Here is a 17777-nt window from a genome sequence, read left to right as displayed (position 1 = left end):
TTCATTCTTCAGCTATCGCTTCTCAATCATTTGCAGTGCTCGGTCGAAAATGGCAGGAGAAAAGTACTCTATCTTGCTGCCAACGTACAATGAGCGTGAAAATCTGCCGATCATCATATGGTTGATCGTGAAGTACTTGCAAGAGGCGTAAGTGTTTGTTCAACTTAAGTTTGCCAATTGCAAATGTAAATTGATTACGTTGCTGTTTGGAATTGTTTTAGAAAAATCAACTACGAGGTGATAGTGATTGATGATGGCAGTCCGGATGGCACGCTGGAAGTAGCGAAACAGCTACAAAAAATATACGGTGAAGATCGTATCCTTCTTCGACCGAGGGCCGCCAAGCTGGGCCTTGGAACGGCTTACATTCATGGCATAGAGCACGCGACGGGAGATTACATCATTATCATGGATGCTGATCTGAGCCATCACGTACGTATTTGAACCGCTGACGTGACAGCACTCTGTAACTCATCTTCCAAAAACCGGTTTCTAATGGTGTTTTTCCGCCTCCAGCCCAAATTCATTCCACAGTTTGTAGAGCTGCAAAAGAAAGGTGACTTTGACATAGTCTCGGGCACCCGGTACAAGGGCTCGGGCGGTGTTTATGGATGGGATTTCAAGAGGAAGTTGATTTCGCGTGGAGCCAATTTCCTCTCTCAACTGTTACTGCGACCGAATGCATCTGATCTTACCGGATCGTTCCGACTGTACCGCAAAGAAGTGCTGAAAGAGCTAATTTCTCGCTGCACTTCGAAAGGATACGTCTTCCAGATGGAAATGATTGTCCGAGCGCGCCAGCTAAACTACTCCATTGGAGAAGTTCCGATATCGTTTGTGGACCGTGTGTACGGGCAGTCCAAGCTCGGTGGATCGGAGATAATCCAGTTTGCTAAAAATTTGCTGTACCTTTTCGCCACCACGTAAAGTGTGCTGTCTTCTAATTTTGTTGTCATCATCAATAAACCATCCACACGAAAGCGTATGCTGTGAAAATGCGAGAAGCAATCGTACCTTTTCCAACAATCGTGTTTCCACCGCTCGATTTCACTCTAAACCATGATAAGCTAACTCACACACAAACGACCGGTTCCGTGTTTTTTCGATCACTCGCACGTTTAATGGTGGGAAGAGGAATCATTGGCGGACGATTTGCCGTACTGCTTTTCCCACCAAACGACGTATTCTTCCTTGCGCTTTTCGCGTCGTGCAAAGTAGTCGGGGAACTGTGCCTTTTCCAGCGGATGCCAGTAATCCAGCACCCAATCCGGAGGAATCACTTCGCGTTCGAACGCAACACCGCCCGGCGACATTGGGACTGCAATTAAAGAAAAACAACCATCAGTAAGAGGAGCTATACTTGATCACACCACAGCACGCGTTCATGATAGGATCCATACATTTCTTCGGCTGGTAGTGCTGCTTTTCGAACAATTCCTTCTCGCCATCGGCCACCAGCTGAGCCACCTTTGCCGGATCCTTTTCATTCCTGTGCTGATCGAAGCGTGCTCGCATCAACGTTGCCTGGTAGCGGAAAATGTGTCTGAAAACGAACAACATGCACAATTGAGCATTTGTTTTGAATCTATACTTCACACACAATATACTAGAGCCGATTTTAATAATAATTACATAAGCTGTACCGCAGGAAGCACTGCTTGGCAAGTTGCTCTTGTGTGTGTTGAACGACGCAACTTACCTTCTATCGTACCATGATTCCAGGTTACGGAGCGACTTTTTGTACAACGAGCAAACCCGTCGCGTGTGGGCCAATGCCGCAGCGGTCGGTGCGGACATTTTTATTTCCGAAAAACTTCGATGCGAGCAAGCAACTTCGTCCGATTTTGCGTTTTGCTTTGATAAAAATGACAATTGGCATGTGTTTTGACGTTTGTTGTCAGTGTCAGGGTTGGATTGCGAGGAACGGTATGGCGCAGGGTGGTTCAGTAAAGATACTGTTGATCAAAATAAGCAGCTAAGTAAAGTAAAATTAAAAGTTTGCGAAAGTTGCGAGAAGAAATCAATTTAAGCAAAACAATTCGAAATTCAAATATGCTCCAGAACGATTCCTAGATTACTAGACGATGTTGATATGCGGGGAACGATCGGGATGGGATTTGAATTCCAGTCCTGTCGTGTGAGGACCGACGCCGCTATCACCTATACCCCCGGACTTCTTCTTCTTGGCGTAACGACCTTTTAGGCCATGCCAGCAATCGAAATGGCTTTCTAGACTGCCGATACCATGTAGTTGGTTAGTCTCACCTCACTACGGGGTACTCACCTCACATTTGAACCCCGGTCCTGCCGTTTGAAGACCGGCGCCGCAGTCGCCTACACCACCGGGCTGCCCTATACCCCCGGACTACACTTTACTATTACAATCAAAAGTGAAAATGGCACTGAAATTCAAAATCTTATTCATTGTTACATATCAATTCGCCACCCCTGTTCGTAAGATCAATCCACAATACAGTTTGGCGCGTCCAGTGTATATCTCATAACCAGTCCACCGAAGCCTGTTTCCTGGCATCCTTTTTGGCCTTCTTTTTCACCCTTAGCTGAATATAAATCCTATTATCAGAAGAACGGTCTGCATGTAACTTGATACCGGTCCAATCACATGAGAAACCAGTATCTGTATAAAAACATAAACCACCAGGCGGCTCCATCATCGCGGAGTACATTTCTATGTGCGGTGTGCCAGGGTGTGAATAGGCTTAAATTTCCCAATCTTCTTTCTATATCTTTCATTACGATATTATGTCGTCTTTAAAGAATAAAAAACCCTGTTCAATCTTACGGATTTCGGATGCTTGTTTGCTGTTAATAGTTACCAAAAAATACGTGCTGTTGATTCTAGTATCAAAGCGCAAGAGAACTATATTTCGTGCAAAACCGATTTTCGTTAACTGAAATGGAGCCGAGTGCTCAGGCATAACGAAGAAAGCTCGTGTGCCGTTAAGTACAGTCAAGCACAAGGTGGAGCTTGAACAAACCCCTAAAGCTTAAAGTCATGAGAGATTTAAAAATCAAAGGTCCTCATGACACACACACAAGATACTTACGCGAGGCAATGGAGAAAAAGCTGTAATAGCAATTTTGAAATTTCTATACAGGTTTATATTAATTTCAGCCGTTTGAAACATCCTGAAACTAGTAGCCGCAAGTTATAACTAAAAAGACATCCTCAGGACTCAGATTAGCGAGGGAAATTTGATAGCGTGTAAGGTAGAAGTAGCAAAAGTAGACAAATAAAGAGTCAAAATAAAAAATATAGAATAAGTGATTGAATCCATGAAGTCAAACACGAAAGACAATCCCCAACTAATTCACTAAAAGAGCTCCTTACTCCACAAGAAGGTGGAATGGTTTGATTAAACTCAAAAAAAACCTTTCAAACAACATTCAGCCTTGTCCTGGAACAGCCTTGTGAAGCAACCTTCCTTAATGCAAGTTTAGCAGTCCAGAACACGGTACAAGGCGCATGTAAACTAAAGAGAACTGCACATAAGACAACAAAAAGGAGGTTTAAACATAGAGACTCATGTCTCATGTTATGTCTAGCGTTTTCGCACGTGTAACACAACAGTCAAAGGTTTAAAGGATTAGCTGACGAATACGGTAAAATGAAAGGGACGAGCAATTACCGAGAACAGACACGACTCGGCCAGTGTAGGCCCTTGGTTCTAACAAGCCCCATAAGCTGGACCATAGTTCCGAAACAGATCGTTGTATCGAATAGATTAATTTACCTGCTCCCATCACAGCTTTTCTAAGTTTTGCCACTTGTTGAAGACCTAGATCAGTTGTTCCGATTACTCGGTTACTTGTCAAAAACTAATAAAACTACAACTTCTTAGTTAAAATAAAACTCATTATCCTTTATTGTACATATTCACAGTCGCATTTTGGTGAATTTTAGTGTACAATTATTCTTTAATTCTATAGCCTCATTCGGTTCTTATTTAAATAAGGACGCCAACAGGCAAAAGAAAACCGACAACTTTGGTTCCAATGTTACCTCAAAACGAACAACGATCACTTTCTAATGCGGAAACGCGCTTGTTGATTCTGTATTTGAATGTATTTTATATCACATTTGCGTAAAACAGCGCGACACTGCATTAATTCCTTGTAGGGTGATCCTTGTTCTAGTTCGTTCCTGAAGTTGCACTATTATCAACACTGATATGGTGTGTTTCTGTTCAAATCAAACTCGTTATTTACTGGAGAAGCGTAGTTAACAGTAATTTAAGTTTGTCGTTTTTAATAATTGCATATTGTTACCGAGTTCTAAAACTATTGTTTGAGAATACTAAACCATAATAAAGAAATAAAACAGCTACATAAAAAAGATTGTAGATTTGAGTGGTTCAGTTTGATAGTTTTTAAAAGTACATGATTGGAATTCTACAGCTCTTTTGGAACGTGAAGTGAAGAAAACCTCATTACTACCCTACAAATCTTTACAACTATACCGTTACAAAATAATCACACAACCATAATAAGGTAACGGTTGCAAAATGGCCACTTTAAACAGTGTTGTGGTACGCGAAGCCAATTAAATCTATTTTCTTTACCAAATTTTGCACACAATCATACACATCCAAAAAACAAAGCTTTAATTTTCGTTTCTCTTTATCTCTTCTATCAACTTATCATTGTTATCCCTGAATTCTAAATTCCTGACACGGTTTTTTTTGTATTTGCTCCTACAGTTTCCCCTTTTTCGCGCCACTATTGTCGGACTAGCTTAACGTGTTTTAGCCTTTTCCGCCATATTGGACACGTATTACATCTATTTTTATCCCAAAACTTAAAAAAAACACGTAAGAAAAAAGGGTAAAAATATATGTCTTTCTATGTGTGTATGCTTACAGATTTGCTTGTTGTACTCCTCATTGCAGTTTCGCTTTTGGCTTAATAATCTGCCCCAATCAATGAACAAGATTCTTTAGGGCCTTATCAATCTTATCGTATTGCACAAATCATCGCTTTGATAAAATAAAACCGTGATAAAACGTTCTGTTTTTTTTTTTGGCTATCCTACTGGTGTCAATTTTAAATCACCTATATGTGCAATTCATTTACAAATACAAAGTATTTGCAGCAAATGTTCCCTACCTGGTTGCAAAATAAACGAATGTACTTAATATTAATGAGCCGATATTACTACGCCACGCTAGACTGCGTCGTATTGCACATTTCAACGTATAATTACTAACGAATTCCACGATTCGGAACAAAACACGGTGACTAAATCATTTTTATGGCACCTAGCCAACGTTGTGCTTATCCTCACTGTCGATCACGACATCTCCGGCCCTACAGGAAAGCACAAGTCAACACGAGTATCAGTACGCTAACGGGAAAGATTATGTAGATGGCCATCCTCGGATGGCACGTCGATACGAGCAGCGTAATATCGTCCTCCTCGTGCTCAATACCGTCCCGGGTCGGTACCTCCACAATTACCCGCTCATTCGACCAGAAAGTGATCGGAAACGAACAGTGCGTACTATTAATGCAAGCCTTCGAGTCCGATATGTTTGAGTACTGGAACGTCGGCTTGTAGATATCAAACATCGCATGGATATCGTTCTGCACGTAATCATTATCACTGTAGAAAATGTAATAATAATACCCATCCGATACTACCTCATGCTTCGTAACCGTATGCGACGCACCCTCGAGATACTTGACGCTCTGACACGATTTGCTCGGTGGGAAGCTGTGGGCCAGCAGGATATCCCCATCGTAGCAGGACAGCAAACTGTTCTCGAAGCTCGACACCGAGTCGGACGTGTTGTTGGAATAGTTCATTGCCGTACCACCGTGATGGATCGCCCGATCGTATACCAGGTCACGTCTCCGGCGGCGACGCTTTTCCTGCTTACCGTTTGGCTGCTCCGATCGATCCACACTGTCCGGTTGTACAATCTGTTCCGTGTGGTGCTTCGATGCGACCGGGTCCGATTGTTGCCGGTGGCCAGTTTTATTGTGACTGTGACGCCTTCGATGCTGAACGCTACCACCATCATCCACCGAGGCTTCCGCCAAAGGTCCTGCCTCGGTTGCGCGGAAGTTGCGATACTTCTTGACGAGATTTTCGGTCGTACTGGTGGGCACTTCGGTGGTCGTCGTCGTGGTCGTTGTGGTCGTGCTGGCGGGTGTTGGTACACTCTTGATCGTAACGGACACCGGGCGACCAATGCGTTTCGTTGTGGCGTGATGTGCTTTTCTTGCCGAGGTATCGTACGTGGCTGTTGTCCGCCTGTCGAGCTCGTTGTCTGTGGTACGGGTGTGTTGTGTACGGGGCTCTTTAGAGGTGTGCACACGGTGCAGCATCGAGGCAGATTCTTCCGGCGAAGGGCGCTCTTCCGTCAGGTCTTCACCACCTGCAATAAAAAAGGCACATAAACAAAACTAATATTATAGGAGACTTGGTTGTAAAACAGCTATTCTTCACAATCTCAATCCTCAGTCAGTCAGCTTTCGTAATCAAATGTACCGTTAGATACAGATTAGAAATAATAATTTAAAGCTATCAAATTTTAAACGGCTTTTCGAGAAAACTTATGTTGGAGAGCGTCAAATTGATTTGTTTCTCTCCACCTGGTCTGCAATGATAGCTTAACAGCTTCTTAGCTTAACGACCTACTAGGTCATGCCGGTATCTAATGTGAAGATCGGCGCCGCTGTCGCATTACCGCCAATACGCCCTTACTTTTCACTTACTTACCATGATTTCCATCGGCAGGTAAATTGGTAGATCCTCGCTGTTCGCCCGAATACTCGATAAACTCGGCGGCCGATTCAAACGTTACCAGCACCTGGCCGTGCTCCTTGTTGAGGTAGTTATCGATTTTATTGCTATTGTGCTCGAGCAAACCACACGTACGCAGATTTCGTTCACCCTTCACCACCAGGATGCGTGACCCATCGTACCGGGAGCAAACTTTCAACGCTACCGTGGCCCCCTTTAGCAGATAGAACCCCCAATACTCGAGCGTATCATCCGGCAGGGACATTGATTTTTTCAACCGTATATGCTTCCTGTTCTTCGACACTTCCGGCTCGTGATCAAGCTGGAACGCGTTGAACGTGCTGTTCATCTGCAACGTATGCTTCTGGCAGAACACGGACGAGATTCCATCGCGGATTTCGATAATGTCTGACTCGGCGATCGGATACACGACGTCCGCAAAGACCGTGTGTCGCAGGTAGAGCGGCAGAATGATGAGCGATGCCGGGAGGATGGCGGTCAGTATGCAGAATGCAACCACACGCTTGACGCCGTGCATGCTTTTGTTCTCTGTGGGGATGGGAAGCGAAATTAATTTTATTAGCGAGATGGAAAGATATTTCCAATGCGAAGAGATAGTTAAAGCTTATTTGTACGATTAAACCACCACCATGAATAATTATAGTAAAATGAATTATTTTCTGCGCAAATGGCGAACAAAATTAACGATGCATAGAAACTGTGTCATCATCAAAACAAAACTTAAATAGGCTGGAAAGCCACGTCCCAATCATGCACCCGATTTTTAAAACGGCGCGATAAGACAAACGTTCCCTTGTTGTACGTCTGCTGTGGTGTAGACCACCGATCTACTAATGACTTCATTTTGGATCGAGGCAATATAATGCCGCGGTTATCATCATCAGCAGATCAGCAAACCAACAACCAAATGGGGATGGTCTTCGACAGCGACTCGTCATCGTCATCGTGTACTGGGTGATGGTCCAACAGAAAATCTTCTGTAATCAAATCCTCTCTACGTGCGTGTGTGTGAGTTCTGCTGCGCCAAAGCTCTTAACGTCCGTAACGGTGGAAGAGTCATTTAGCAGCAAGCGTGATCGTTATTTAAAACCGCATTATTACACGCACGTGGTAGCACATGCCGGGCCATTTGCCGCATGTCGATGGTGTGCATGTTCCGGTGATGATCAAACTGTTCCCACCTGTAGGAAGTGTGATGGCCTGGTACGGAGTATCTTCATCGCTTGCTAACTGAGCTCTAAATTGTCTACGTACTGCAACGAAGACAGCTCCTAATTGAATGTTATCGCACAACGAAAACACCTTTCTGTCTGTGGCACGCACACGGGGAGAGCCGAATGTTACGTGAGCGCAAAACACACCATTTTTTCAATTTCCACCCCACAATACCCACCTTCAAGGTAGGTATTCGAGATTGTAAATATTAGTAAAATACGACATATATGCACAACCGAAGAAGAAGCACAGCAAGTGACAATGTCGCTGATGCAACACGGAAGACAGAATTATAAGCCCTGCACCAATCCGTATCGTTGAAACTATTTGAAATTATAAACCAATGAAATTATGTAAAGGCTTCATCGAAAGAGGTTTTGCAGGACCAATTCAAAAGAAAGTGCAGGAAAGATAAATACAAAGTTTGTAGGCATTCTACTTAAATCACGCGATTGTTAAACACTTCACTTCACGTTGCCTTCACCGACAGATGTATCAAGTTCCATAGTGGCAAAGCTTCACCACCAGGAAAGAAGGGCTTGGGATCTGCTTGTGCCGTACATACTTATGTACAATTTTTTTTCTACCTAACGGTGGCGGCGTTTTTGATAGCACAAATGCGAAGGTCATCGAAAAGAAAAACACCATCGCTCGGCAATATTGCGCGTACTTGCGCCCTTGACCATGGGACATAAAAGCATACAGCGGTACTATTATTTATAGCGTGAACGTGTGCCAAAATTATGAGCCCATTCCGTTACATTGTCTCGTTTTTGGATCAACGGGATGGTTCGTTTGTTTGTTGTTCATAGATGGAAAATGCTATTCTCGCACCATGCTACATCGATTAAATGTCTTCCCCACCAAAGCTTACACGTGGTTCTGGTAATGTGCGCAGTGGTGGGTTTAACTACCGGCGGAATACGCCGCTGTCGTTAGCCTTGCTCCAAAGTATCCTAACTTTCCAAAGGAGCCTTATCCTCCAGGATGATTTATCTTCCAAAAGACCTTCTCGTCAACTAGGAATATAATAAAAGTGGCCTTGTACTCGTAAAGGGCTCATTGTCAGAAGGTCTTCATCTACAAAGAGGTCTTATGACCAAAAGCAACTCGTTGTCAAGGCTTTAACTTTTCCCAAGAGAGCTTTTAATGGTTAAGAAATCCTCGTGGTCGTCGTCCAAAAGACCTAAAAGTCAAAGAAGAATGACTCACTTCAAAGAAGAAGCTCAGTCGTCCAAAAGAACTTGTAGCCGTATAGGCCTAGCCATGCTGCAAAAGACCTTGTTATGGAAAGAATCCTTAACGATAGATCTTATAGCAGAAAGATATGGATTGGCATAATTTCAGCAACCAAGAGAACTCGAAATGGAAGAAACTTAGTCATTAAAGAAAATTCGTCATTGAAGAACCCTCGTCAGTATTTCTACTAAGAAACATTGTGATCAAATATTTCAAGCCGTCCATAGGACTGAAAAATCCATCTGAAGCTTGCAGAACCTAAGAGGAATCATTATCCAAGCTTCGTTAAGACTCCGTAGTAGAAGAGGCCGCGTCGTCCAGGAAACTTTGTAGACGATGTCGATGGCCATAATGGAATAAATCATGACATTGAAAAGAGCTCGTAATGGAAGAGGTCTCTTCGTCCAATATACCTTGTAGTAGAAGAGGCTTAATTGTTATAGAAAGCTCATTATGGAAGATACCTAGTCGTTCAAGTTTCTTTGTCTACCGCATCATCCAAAAGACCTTGTATTAGAAGAAACATCATTCAAAGTTATTTTACTTCCAGCGATCGTTCAAAGTTATTTTACTTCCAAGAGACAAATTAGTCAAACAGTCCTAGTCGTCCAGAAAACCTCGTGTGAAAAAAAATATTATAGTTGAAGGACAATCGATAGCACACCTTAGATTACGAAGATCATAATGGAATAAATCATGCCATTCAAGAATCTCCATAATGAAAGAGGCCTCTTCTTTCAATAACCTTGAGTCGAAAAAGGCCTTATCATACAAGAAATCTCACCACGAAACATGACACTGTTCAATAGACTTTTGTAATCTGCGCCTAATAAAGTTTGCCATCCAAGAGACTTCGTAATAGCAAAGCCCTCGCCTTACAGAAGACCTTATAGTTGAAAAGGCCTAATTATTCAAGAAACCTTGTTATGGAAGTGCCTCACCTTCTCAATAGATTTGTACTGGAAGATGCTTCTTGATTTAAAGGTCTCAAACTACTAAGATGCAATACAGTTACAAAGACCAAACCACGTGATAGAAGAGAACTTAAGTCAAGGGTCTTTTACTACCGAGAGACATGATAGTAGAAAAGTGTTAGCCGTCCCAACATTCTCGCTTGAAAAGAGACCTTGTAGTCGAAGGATACTCGTTGCCAAACCTTCAGCTACCAACAGGCTCCATAATTAAAGAAGTCTCGCCATCCATCGTGGCCTCGTCGCCCAAAAAACCTTGTCATGGAAGATCCCTCTTCGTTGAAGGGTCGTTTTATCTACCAAGAAATTTTGCAGTCAAAAAGGCCTCATTGTTCTAAGGAACTCGTCTTGAAAAATGTCTTTTAGTCAAAGAAGCCACTTATTTATTTATAATTAATTATGACGGTCCAACGAACAAGCCACTTATTGCAAGGAAATTTATCTACTATTAGACCTTGTGCTCGAAGAGGTCTCGTCAACATGCTCAATGCCATTCCCGCCCCAAGGCCAAGTCTATATTCACCAGCGCTTGTTTTCCTAGGAACATCTTGCAGTAATACCCACGCTGCATGCTGTTGCACGAGTAATTTATCTTCCCATTAGCAATAAACAAATCTCACATTTTCTCCGTCGCTATCTTATGGGTGTTTTGTTAATCAAACCTCCATAACGTCCGGCATGTTGTTGTCAAGCAGTGGGCATAAGGATTTGCTCCTTTGTCGTCTCTGTGTGGACGATCTTCCCAGCCATGCCAATTGTTTCATTCGATTAAATTTCCCGACCATTCGATTCATCCGGTACGATCCAGTGTAGCCAGTTGACCTGGTCTTGATAAAACGACGCCCTGGCCATGCTTTTCAACAATAATAGTCAACGAAATTTCCCCAACGAAACGGTGATCACCCCGCTGCGAACTTGTGGTTAAGGGTGGGGCGTAGTGAACGATGACAAGACAGCAATGGGGTTTATTTTTATCATCGAGCGCATCTTGTTAGTGTTTCATTGTGGAGCATCGGTTGCCACATAATAACATCATCATCCCCCGACCGCCTGTTGTGTGGATGAGATTCGATATCGTTGTCGTTCGTAGAATCATCTATTTTTTTTTATTCGACATGGTTCGTTGAGCATCACTCGCAAACCTGTTTAATGAAATGAAATCGATTCTTTCCACCCTCTTAATGATGGAATGAATGGAGAAGTAGATGATGATGCTTATTATTGCAACAAAATCACACGTTATTATTTCGAGATTTAAAGTGTTAATAAAGGAACAGAGAAAACACGACATTTGTATGTAAGTAAAGGGATGTTAAACGGATGTCTAAATAAAACAATTTTTGACTTTTGCTCACCGAACTCATGCATCTCACCGTGCTTGGTAGACTTTTTACGTTTCTTATCGGATTTCAATTAAGGAATGTTTTGTCCTACAGTATTAAATCACTGCACTGCATCCCACACGGTAGCTAAACGAGGTATATATTTAGAAATTGTGGAAATTCCTTATTGTCTCGTTTTTTTTATAGATATAGAACTAAACTGCTGTACACCGGACCAGAAACGTATCACAACCTGTACGTTTTGCACTCTATTTGTCCACCAGAGGAGGAAATAAACCAAGCAAAGGGGTGAGATGTTTTCGTGCCTGCGTGATATCTGCCTGACTGTCTTATCTCGCGCCACTATATCAGAGCCACTAGAGTACGTCGTTGAGCCTCCGGAAGGTGTGACAGTACTCAACTACATGTTCATCATTTTTCGATTGAGAAATATCGCAACTACCTGCTGTTGTCACACGGAACACGGTTTCGATTGATGCTGTGAAGGGTGCAGATAGAATTCCTGATACACTCTGTAATTCTGCTTTTCCACAATCACTGTGTGCACTCCCGACTGTAGCTCACTAGGAAAATGCTAGCGCTCCACAGACAAACAAAGCCATGCCTTTTCCATTGCTTTGTGCAACGACACACTAGCCCGTGTAAACGTGTACGCTTGTCTCCGGTGTCGTGAACGTTGCTGCTCTTTATCTCCTAGCTCGTAGCCAATGCTCGATTCCACGCGCACCACGTAGTGCACCATCGCACGGGAACCGTTTCCCTTCACGCAACTACTACGCACACACGCCGCCGAAGCACTTGTTTGAGGTAAAGCTCTCCGGACTAATAGAAAGGTACCAGAGTCACTCAGACCAGGGAAAGTACGTACGCAACGCGCAACTAAGAACTGATTCGATTGTTCGTTTGCGCGTGGTGGACAACAGTACAAAAAAGATCCAATTCCATATCGCGTGGTATTCAAAACAAACCCCTTCCTGCTCCCTCATTACTTCACTGCCACTCTTAGTTTGCTGCCCTTGCGAAACGAGCTGATCTGACAGATCGGTTTGACAGGTCAGGAACAGGGTTGATGCGAAAGCTTCATGGGCGCGATTTGAAAACAACAGGCTGCGATTATTTTTTAAATGTGGGAATAAATATTTTTGAAGAATAATGTTTTCAACGATACTTGTACGACTGGGCTATACTTTTGATATTTGTTTATTTTAATATTCTATTAAAAAGAGAGTTAATTCATTTTATATACTTAATATTCAATTCCCTCGTTTTGGGACTCTGTTGAACAGGCTCAGTTTATTGTGGATTGTTTCCGAATATTTGTTGTATTACTCATTAAGTTTTATTCCATTCGGTTTGGTCTTGCTGGGTATGTAATAAGTCGAAAACTATTTTTTTCCTATGACGACCATGTAAGGTAGTAGGATCGGTCCAGAGGGTTGGACTGATTGACCGCATGAGGCTCCGAGTTGACAAGGATCCCTCGAACTAGCAAAGAACATCCGGTGTAAAGGTGCATATGTATTAACTCCATAAATCAATTGCGAAATATTTGATAGTCCAAATTTAGCGGATAAGTAATTTTTTAAACAATAGTAGTTCTAAATAAGATTACTAGTTTTAAATATTATGTGTTGTTATTGTAAAGCATTTGAGTTAACCAGTCTTGGAAGTGAAACTCGAGGAACATGTTTAACGTTATTTTACAATTAAATTTTGAACAACTTACTGCCCACAAGCCATGTTGATTTTAAAACATGATTTTCCAAATAAACATTTCTTGTTTGATGTAAACATGCAGATTGAAATTATGCAATTTTTTTATAATTTAAGGCTACAAAAAATGCATCTTTCACACCCTGAACATCTACTAAAAACGAACCTTTCAGTTTCTGCTTCTGCCCTAGTTTTCGAAAACCTTTAATTCTTCTGGCGTTCTTCTTTTGGTTCGATTTTAACAAAAATTGTAAACTGGAAAAAAATAGTCCTATCAATAGTTTATTGCGGGTAAAATCAGCTCAGCTCATTTCATCTATCGTAATCAGCGTCAAATACTAAGCATGAGAAGAAAATTTTGGTCCCAAACTATGAAATCAAATTTAGAAAGTAATACTCGATTATCCTACTAAGGAAATTCTGCTTGCATTGTCACTTTTCAATGCATTTTGCGGTGCCTGGGTATCGCTATCGCTAGCAGGTTCCTTTATTACCGACGATTATCCTTATCGTAACGCTCTGGACAACACAAAGCTACACTTGATCAAACGGAACCCCTATTCGAGATAAGTTTGCGTTCAAAGCAGCTCCCGATCACGCCCGAACAGCATTCATCGAACATATCGAATTCTACAGCCGAGCCCGTGCGCCGTTCACGCTGTGACCATCCGCCGTACTTCGGCAGTTGCATAATACGTCACCCTCCGGGTTATCATCGGCATTTTTTGCGCAATGATAAACCTGATCATTGAAGGTGACATGGTTACTAATAAAATTGCTAAATAAATGTCTACCATAAATTAAATCACGCCACCATATGCAAATTTGCTTCAGAACAGGATTTCCGTGCCGCCTGCGCTACCGGATTTGTATGATAATATCCTTCCCCAATGCTTGCCCTATCGCGCTGTGATCTGTTGCCGTGTGAAACAGCGTCGATGGGTACCAGAACTCACGTAAACAAAACATCTGCGTCTCGTTGGTTCGGTCTGTCGTTCACTACATAGCTGCACTTCAGGTCAGATGACTAAGAGCCTGGATCATAAAACACTTGGCGAAACTGAAGCGCAAAACGGTGCGAACGCATACACGACACGGTTGCCTACAGCGTGATTGCATCCTCTCCAACCATTGCAGCTCATCAAAGCAATGCACCAAACGATGCATCGCACGAATTTTCACCTCGAGGGTTTGTTTGCGGTGCAATAATTAAACACCCATGATTTTCTCCTGGTGAAAATGGTTCTATATCTGGACCAGCCGTCATGGAGATTAGCCTGATTTCCGGCTATCCATTTGAAAGGGGTTTACAATAAGCGAGCCCATAGGTGTCACAATTGTTTATAGATATTTTCATACAAATGCAGTTTAATTTTTGGTAAGTAAGTTTGGTGGTTAATATACTTACTATTTAATCGCTGCAAGGAATTGTATTTGTATACATGGTAGTACGCCACGTTGTCCGCGTTGTTCACATACCGAAGCCGTTTATTTTGCGCCATTTTTTGCCTGTGATGTTTGACACCTTCTGCTTAAATGTTAAACACACTCTTGTACTGAACGTTTTCACACGCTTAAAAACACTTGGATTCTGTCGATGAACTAGAGTAGACAACTGTTTCCTTATGGCACTAAAATCACATTGGTTTAGCGTATTGTACACAGGGAACGACAGTACGACAACCACAAAAAACACACACGCAGAATCATTTATCTCCTTAAACTAGATGGCCTTTAGCGTTTTTTCCAAAATCTCCACATGATTAGAATACAAAATAAATTAAAAAAAAGTCGTCGTTAGCAGAACGGCACCTAAAACAACACGCGCCTCGAATGGGGTTGATAACGAAACGCGCGCGGCCGACGCAGAGAAGCACCGATTAGGTACTAAACGCACGACTCCAAATCACGAAGGACCGCACCATTCCGAACGCCGTCCAGACATCGTTTGCGCGCCTGACCCGTAGCGAGAGCAGTCTACGCGACCTGTCGCCCGTCGAGGCATAACCATCGACAATCGGTAGGGGTACAGCTGTTTTGGAACGAGCGGAACAGAGGGAATGAGGGATAAAGGAATGGTGGTTTGTTATCTGTTGTCCCTATCCCATCTTACCACCACCCACCCACCGTGCATTCTGGTGGCAAAGCAATCGCGCTTATGAGGCCAGCGTACATCAGGGATCGGATGTTTACTAGTGGCTACAAAACACACCGTGTGGTAAACCATTTTGAGATGTTTACCCGAAACAATTGGACGAGACGATTGGAGAGATAATACTGACAATGGCAACTGAACCGGATATAGGTTAAAGGATCACAGGATATCTTTAGGGAAGCATCCACGATCATCAGACCTGTGTGTTGCGGTGCGCTTTTTGCCAAAGCCTACAATGACCCCCAGAATAGAACACAAACAAAGATAGGCGGGAAAGGGCGATAAATAAGAATAAACTATTTGCAATCTCACATCAAACAGCGACCGGCTGATGATGATAGCCGGGGCTATCAAGAAAAAGAGCTACGTACCTTCGCATAAGTGGCCATCGTTTTCTGTTTTCTTTGAGATTTGTGTGTGTGTTGTGGGTTCATGGGATAGGGCGCGACGACCAACAATGCCAGGGGTCTGGAGTGATAAAATTATATCGTACCACATTTTTTGTTTCTCTTCAAAGCTCCCTCAAGTCGTTTCCGGAGGAGGGGGTTTCCAAAATTGTTAAGCATTGGCTCAAAATAGCCTACTAGCCACCAGTGTGTGGATGCCCTAGTGAAGGTTGTGAAGAATTTCAAGTAGTTTGGAGTGCGTATGGCCTTCGGTCGATCAAAACTTGATTTTGTGCGACGCAGCAACAAAAACGCGGGAAGGGATGCCCTGATGTTTGTGTTTCTGCTCTGGAAAGGGCCCGCGTTGCTACATTTGGTACGACTTATGAGTAAAACATATGTTTGTAACGATTTAACCGAAACGTTCTGCCGTTCAAAATACCCCCTCTTCAAGGTATGTTGCCGAAATTGTACCGTGCCACATAGAAGCGCTGTTGCCACATTTAGAGACCACATTTAAGAAGCCAAAAACAATAACCACTTGAGACTGATCGATAGATGACGGGTGTGGCTTGCAACCCAGCTGCAGGTACAGCGCACAAGATCTTAGAAGATCTCATGGTGACAAACCTGCTGACACTATCTAGCCAGATGTGTAAAGACCCGAAAAGCGCTCCATTAAACACGTGTCGCGCTGTGTTCCAATAGTCCATTAGGTAGGGCTACCTGATTGATCGATAGTTATCGTAGCATCTCCGAACAATCGAATCGGTTTGATAGTAATTTATCACACAAATAAACGTCATTTCAGCAGGAAACAGCGTCGTTTCGTAGGTGGTCCAATTACGCACTCGAAATCAGCTGCTCCAACAAACGATTTACATGGTGTGTGTGTGTGTACCTATACGAATGAGTTGTTAAACTTATGTATCACTTATCAATCAAAAACAAGAGCGCTTGCGACTGTAGACAGAAGGTACGACGACATAAACAGCTGTTAAGCTAAATCCGATTGCAATTAATAATTTGATAATTGTTTACCGAATCAATTGAGGAAGAGCTATTGCAATCGTTCAACGTTCCACCCTATAAAGTACAGATTGTGTGAACACACCGGATGATAAGGTGCGCTGCCTTGCCCGCATCCATCGTTAACCCGTCGTTAGCGGGAACGCACGATAAGACAACCTCAGAAGATGCCTTCGCGGGTCTTTGGGAACTTAAATAATTGCCCTCTTATCTAGCACGCCAAAAAATGTACTATGGTGTGATTAAACTGTTGTAAATTTTGCTAAATAGGTTTGCAAATAATCTCCGGTTTGTTAGGGTTACAATGTTAATGCACGCTGCAAAATGTACCACATGCCGCTGTTGCATTTTTCGATCGTTGATTGTGTAAACGCGACTCATATATGTACAAGATCTTTTGCTCATTGATGGTCCTGGAAGTTTCTTGAGTAATTTCCTATTTACACGAATTATACGCTGATTTCAACAAAATGAAACACTTCAAACTGGAGTAGGGGAAACGTGATTCCGCTTGGTTCGCGTTCTCTCTATCGATGGAGAATCGTAACCGGCTTATCGGGTGCGGGATTAGTTTTGCGCTACATTTCACGTGATTATCACGTCTAGCGAAGGGGTGTGTAAGGGTGATCCGACAAGTGCACTCGATGTACACACGTTCCGATGCAGTTAATTAGGGTTTGGTTTATAAAATGTTAGTAACATACGGTCCCACTCATCAGAAATGGACTCTGTTCAATACAGGCAAATGGCTCTTAGCTTGTTTTCCAAATATCTCTGAGGATAATGGAGTAGCTTCATTATTGATCAGCAGCATCGACTTAATAGACTCCAGTCGACCAGATCATGTAATGAGTATGAAGCCAAACGATCCAATAAGTAAAGCCCACAGATAGAGAAGGCTTCATACGTCCAATTTCAGGTGTAGCGATCCTGTGG

General features: G+C 42.7%; 3 protein-coding genes across 3 annotated transcripts; 1 reads left to right on the top strand and 2 right to left on the bottom strand.

The window, feature by feature from the left end:
- The first annotated feature begins 30 nt into the window (after positions 1-30).
- Positions 31-936, top strand: LOC126565305 (dolichol-phosphate mannosyltransferase subunit 1). Its single transcript, XM_050222471.1, has 3 exons — positions 31-147; positions 222-432; positions 517-936. Exons 1-3 carry the CDS (start codon positions 50-52, stop codon positions 925-927), a joined length of 720 nt encoding a protein of 239 aa, XP_050078428.1. The 5' UTR covers positions 31-49; the 3' UTR covers positions 928-936.
- Positions 937-1014: 78 nt separating this feature from the next.
- On the bottom strand, positions 1015-1881 carry LOC126565572 (NADH dehydrogenase [ubiquinone] 1 beta subcomplex subunit 9). Its single transcript, XM_050222763.1, has 3 exons — positions 1700-1881; positions 1401-1543; positions 1015-1318 (listed from the first exon to the last, which is right to left on the bottom strand). The coding sequence occupies exons 1-3, from the start codon at positions 1795-1797 to the stop codon at positions 1119-1121; spliced, it is 441 nt and encodes a 146-aa protein (XP_050078720.1). The 5' UTR covers positions 1798-1881; the 3' UTR covers positions 1015-1118.
- Positions 1882-5321: 3440 nt separating this feature from the next.
- Positions 5322-14773, bottom strand: LOC126564412 (uncharacterized). The gene is made up of 3 exons (XM_050221453.1): positions 14680-14773; positions 6746-7318; positions 5322-6401 (listed from the first exon to the last, which is right to left on the bottom strand). Exons 1-3 carry the CDS (start codon positions 14771-14773, stop codon positions 5329-5331), a joined length of 1740 nt encoding a protein of 579 aa, XP_050077410.1. The 3' UTR covers positions 5322-5328.
- Between the last annotated feature and the right edge of the window lie 3004 nt (positions 14774-17777).

The sequence above is a fragment of the Anopheles maculipalpis genome, chromosome 3RL (assembly GCF_943734695.1).
Source record: "Anopheles maculipalpis chromosome 3RL, idAnoMacuDA_375_x, whole genome shotgun sequence".
Classification (NCBI taxonomy): domain Eukaryota; kingdom Metazoa; phylum Arthropoda; class Insecta; order Diptera; family Culicidae; genus Anopheles; species Anopheles maculipalpis.
Note: the sequence above shows the minus strand (reverse complement) of the source record. Positions and strands in the feature narration are given on the sequence as shown.

What these genes read in the sequence shown, in the direction of transcription:
- LOC126565305 (XM_050222471.1), top strand. Translation starts at nt 50, where the DNA reads ATGGCAGGAGAAAAGTACTCTATCTTGCTGCCAACGTACAATGAGCGT. An exon ending in GTGAAGTACTTGCAAGAGGC is followed by an intron (nt 148 to 221) that starts GTAAGTGTTTGT and finishes GAATTGTTTTAG; the next exon opens with AAAAATCAACTACGAGGTGA. An exon ending in ATGCTGATCTGAGCCATCAC is followed by an intron (nt 433 to 516) that starts GTACGTATTTGA and finishes TTCCGCCTCCAG; the next exon opens with CCCAAATTCATTCCACAGTT.
- LOC126565572 (XM_050222763.1), bottom strand. Translation starts at nt 1,797, where the DNA reads ATGTCCGCACCGACCGCTGCGGCATTGGCCCACACGCGACGGGTTTGC. An exon ending in GAATCATGGTACGATAGAAG is followed by an intron (nt 1,544 to 1,699) that starts GTAAGTTGCGTC and finishes GTTCGTTTTCAG; the next exon opens with ACACATTTTCCGCTACCAGG. An exon ending in GCACTACCAGCCGAAGAAAT is followed by an intron (nt 1,319 to 1,400) that starts GTATGGATCCTA and finishes CTTTAATTGCAG; the next exon opens with TCCCAATGTCGCCGGGCGGT.
- LOC126564412 (XM_050221453.1), bottom strand. Translation starts at nt 14,773, where the DNA reads ATGGCGCAAAATAAACGGCTTCGGTATGTGAACAACGCGGACAACGTG. An exon ending in TTCCTTGCAGCGATTAAATA is followed by an intron (nt 7,319 to 14,679) that starts GTAAGTATATTA and finishes CCATCCCCACAG; the next exon opens with AGAACAAAAGCATGCACGGC. An exon ending in ACCTGCCGATGGAAATCATG is followed by an intron (nt 6,402 to 6,745) that starts GTAAGTAAGTGA and finishes TTTTTATTGCAG; the next exon opens with GTGGTGAAGACCTGACGGAA.